Source organism: Triticum dicoccoides, chromosome 2A, assembly GCF_002162155.2.
Source record: "Triticum dicoccoides isolate Atlit2015 ecotype Zavitan chromosome 2A, WEW_v2.0, whole genome shotgun sequence".
Lineage (NCBI taxonomy): Eukaryota > Viridiplantae > Streptophyta > Magnoliopsida > Poales > Poaceae > Triticum > Triticum dicoccoides.
The window spans coordinates 12,906,950-12,910,790 of NC_041382.1; the positions used below are offsets into that span (position 1 = coordinate 12,906,950).

Sequence of the window (3,841 nt, forward strand, 5' to 3'; positions counted from 1 at the left end):
CGATGCGGTTGTTCCCCATTCCAGTTGCCGGCTGGCGGCGGCACCGTTCGTGAGGGGGGTCACACCGCTCTGTACAGAACCGAAAAATAATGTATGTATGCTTATTAACACATATTGTATGTAAGTTAGTTAAATAATAATAATAAAGAAAACAGTGAAGAAAAAGAAAAAAAACTATATGTATGCTTATTAACACATATTATATGCTTATTAACACATACTATATGTATGCTTATTAACACAATCTATATGTATGCATATTAACACATACTGTATGCTTAATAATAATAATAATAGTACTATATGGGAAAAAGGAAAAAAGAAAAAAAACTATGCCGACGGCAAAGCCGTCGGCACAGCTGCGGCCAGGGCAGATGGACAGCGCCGCGGATCGGTGACGTGTCAGCTATGCCAACGGCTGCCGTCGGCATATGTCCTGGTCGGTGCGCTCTGGATCGGTGACGTGTCACCTGTATCTATGCCGACGGCCACCCGTCACGGCCGTCGGCATAGATTTGACGTCGTTAGCCGGCCGTGATGAGTGTTGTCGGCGGGCCCGCATCTATGCCGACGGCCTGTATATGCCGACGGCAGCTGTAGGCGTAGCCTGGGATAAGCCGACGGCCGCTATGTGCCGACGGCTGCTGTCGGCGTAGACGGGGATAGCCCGACGGCCATTGTACGCCGACGGCCAGGACCTAGCTGTCAGCATATCTCGGTTTAGGCCGACGGTGGCCGTCGGCATACATTTGGCTGTCGGCTTAGAGCCCTGTTCCGGTAGTGCAAGTCCCTAAAAAGTTCCTATCTGTTTGGTTCCTGGGACTTACAAGTCTCTATAAGACCATATTACAACTATAAGTCTCTTCTTGAGAGTCTTATTTCATAAGTCCCAATGCCCACTTTAAGTCCCTATAAGTCCCTCCTGTTTGGTTTAGATGGGACTTATAGGGACTTTTTTAAGTCCCTAAACCAATAAGTCACTGGAAACAAACACCCTCTTAGTCTCAATTTATAAGTCTCAAGTCTCTAAAAAGTCCCTACCTGTTTGGTTCCTGGGACTTATAAGTCTCTATAAGGTCATATTACAACTATAAGTCCCTATAAGTCCCTCCTTGAGAGTCTTATTTCATAAGTCCCAAATGTTCACTTTAAGTTCCTATAAGTCCCTCCTGTTTGGTTTAGGTGGGACTTATAGGGACTTATTTAAGTCCCTAGACCAATAAGTCCCTGAAAACAAACACATTCTTAATAGAGCCAACCACTAATTTCAGCTCAATAATTTTAACAAGCTTAAAGAATGGGATAACAAGTTTCACGAGCAGCTCGTAAAGTTAATTAGTACAACACGACACATATTTTTATCTTATATGATAACATTTTTGTAGCATCTAAGTCGATATATCCAATCAAATATAATCGATCCAACCTAGTTCACAGGAGATAGAAAATTAGTGCATCTCCTCATGTAGTCACCATCTTCTTCATAAAAGTCATGTGCATTCTTATCCTGTAGGCCGTAGCACATTGTAGTATGTTCGCGAGCGTTCACGAGCTTAACGAGTTTCAAATGAACAAAGCCGAGCGGGGTTTTCTGCTTGTTAAGCTTAACGAGCACGAGCTTAACGAGCACGAGCTTAACGAGCTGAGCAACTCATTAATCCACCCCTACTCTCGGCTGCAACAACGGTAGAAACACAACATTTTTATTCTACAGATATCACGCAGATTCACGAGATCTTTAGATGGATTTGGTGCGTCGCGTGACACGAGCGGAAAGCGGCTTCTTCATCACCTTGAAGAAGGAATCCAGCTCGGTGAGGTCAATGGCGATAGTGCCAGTCGGCGGCGCCCACTCAAACTCGCGCACGAGCGCCGCCAAGAAGCACTTCATGTTCACCATCGCCATGCCCACGCCAGGGCAGAACCTATGCCCGGCACCAAATGGCATCATCCGGATCTGCTTGGGCCCCGGCAACGGGCCAATGCCCTCCCCGTCGCCGCCGGTCAGGAACCTCTCCGGAAGAAACTCGTCCGGATCCTTCCATATCTTGCTGTCCCTACCAATGTCCCCCGCAGAGAAATTGACGTAAAAGTCGCAGGCCGGCGGCGGCACGTCCATTCCTCCGGCCAGCACTCCGACGGCATCGGCATGGACATGGCGCGGGATGACCGGCAACGGCGGATGCATGCGGAGGGTCTCCAGCACGACGGCATGCAGGTAAGGCATGCCTGCACCTGCACGGGAGACCTCGCCGTTGTCGACCTCGCCGCGGAGCTTCTCCTGCATCTCCGGCTTGTCAACAAGGTGGGCGAGGGCCCATTCGAGGGTTGCCACCGCCGTCCCCGTGCCGGCGCCGAGGAACTCTGAGATTAGTTGGACCATCTCGTCGTCCCTAAGAGCGCGCCTGCCGCCGTCCTCATCAGGGATGCGGAGGTCGACGAGTGAGTCGACGTACGGACGACGGCCGTCGTCGTCGCGTGGTCGAGCAGACTGAAGCCCCCGCCGCCGTGCCTGGATGGGAGGGAGGAACAGCTCCTTGAGCCGGACATCGATGGCGAAGAGCCTGCGCAGCCGCCTCCACTCCACGAGCTTCTCCATCACGGAGCCCATGGACGTGAAGGGCTTGACCAGCCCAATGGCAATCTGGAATCTCTGTATGACGTGGCGCATGGCGCGCACATGGGCCTCGTCGACGGCGTCGCCGAAGCAGACGCGCGCGACGACCGAGAACACGGCGCCATAGAGGTGCTGGTGCACCTCCGTCACCTCCTCCCGGCTTCCACGTGGGGCGGACGACAGGTCGGCCACGAGGCCCTGGACGGCCTCCCGCTGCAGGGGCGCGAGGCTGCCGAGGCGCGACGGGTGGAGGGTCTCGGCGGTGAGGTTGCACCGGAGGGCGCGCCAGTGCGGGCCGTGCGCCACGGAGTTGAGGTTCTCGTTCCTCTGGCCGCCGCGCCGGCCGGCCAGGGCCACGTGCAGTCGCGCTGGAGGGCGGTTCGAGAAGGCGTCGGCGTTGTCGACAAGCGCGCGGTGGGCGACGGCTGGGTCGATGATCTTGTGCATGGCGAGTGAGGGTGGAGGAGGAGGAGCACGGCCGCGCCGGAGGACAGCCAGGAGGCCGCACAAGAGAAGGGCGAGGAGCACGACGAGCTGATCCATACTGATCTGCTGGACCTGCTGCTGCATGCCTGCAAATGATTGTGTGTTTGGATACTATATAGGAGTGAGAGAGAGGCGCCTCCCACCATGAATGGTCATGCCGAGTGACTCGGTGCCAGTTTGATATAACACCGGCATGGCCACTCACACCTAACACTTGCCATTATTGTATCATCCACTCACACCTAACGAGTATGATAAGATGCTCCTCACACCACTCTTTGTTAGTGTTCATTTTGCTCACCTTTTGGAGCGCTCTCATTAAAAGCATCACGTTTTGTTTCGAGGATGGATGCTAACACTTTAAAAATAATGCACTAGTTATATTCCTAAATATAGCACTAATTAAGGTTGTGCCGATGCCGAAACCAAAGCACTGGAGCGCCACCAAGCATCTCACCTTATTCTCCCTTTTGAGTCACCCACTTGAAGGTCACACCACAAGCAAGAAAACTTCCGCGCCTTGACCCCTACCACCTAGGAGCCCAAATATTCAAAAATAACAAGTGTTGGCAATGAACGTGTTGGAAAATCACAAATGGATTTGGTGGAAATGTAGATCGGGTGAACCTCTTCCAAATCCTAAAGTATGGTGGAATTTGAGATGATGGATTTGGAGTAATCGAGATTTTAGGGTGTAGAAATGAAAAACAACCGGAAGTCAATGGTTTCAAGTGAGAG

General features: G+C 52.1%; 1 protein-coding gene across 1 annotated transcript; it reads right to left on the reverse strand.

Annotated features, from left to right (window-relative positions):
* Nucleotides 1–1,568: 1,568 nt before the first annotated feature.
* LOC119352751 (cytochrome P450 89A2-like) lies at nucleotides 1,569–3,224 on the reverse strand. The gene has a single exon (XM_037619333.1). It carries the CDS (start codon nucleotides 3,185–3,187, stop codon nucleotides 1,739–1,741), a length of 1,449 nt encoding a protein of 482 aa, XP_037475230.1. The 5' UTR covers nucleotides 3,188–3,224; the 3' UTR covers nucleotides 1,569–1,738.
* Nucleotides 3,225–3,841: the final 617 nt, after the last annotated feature.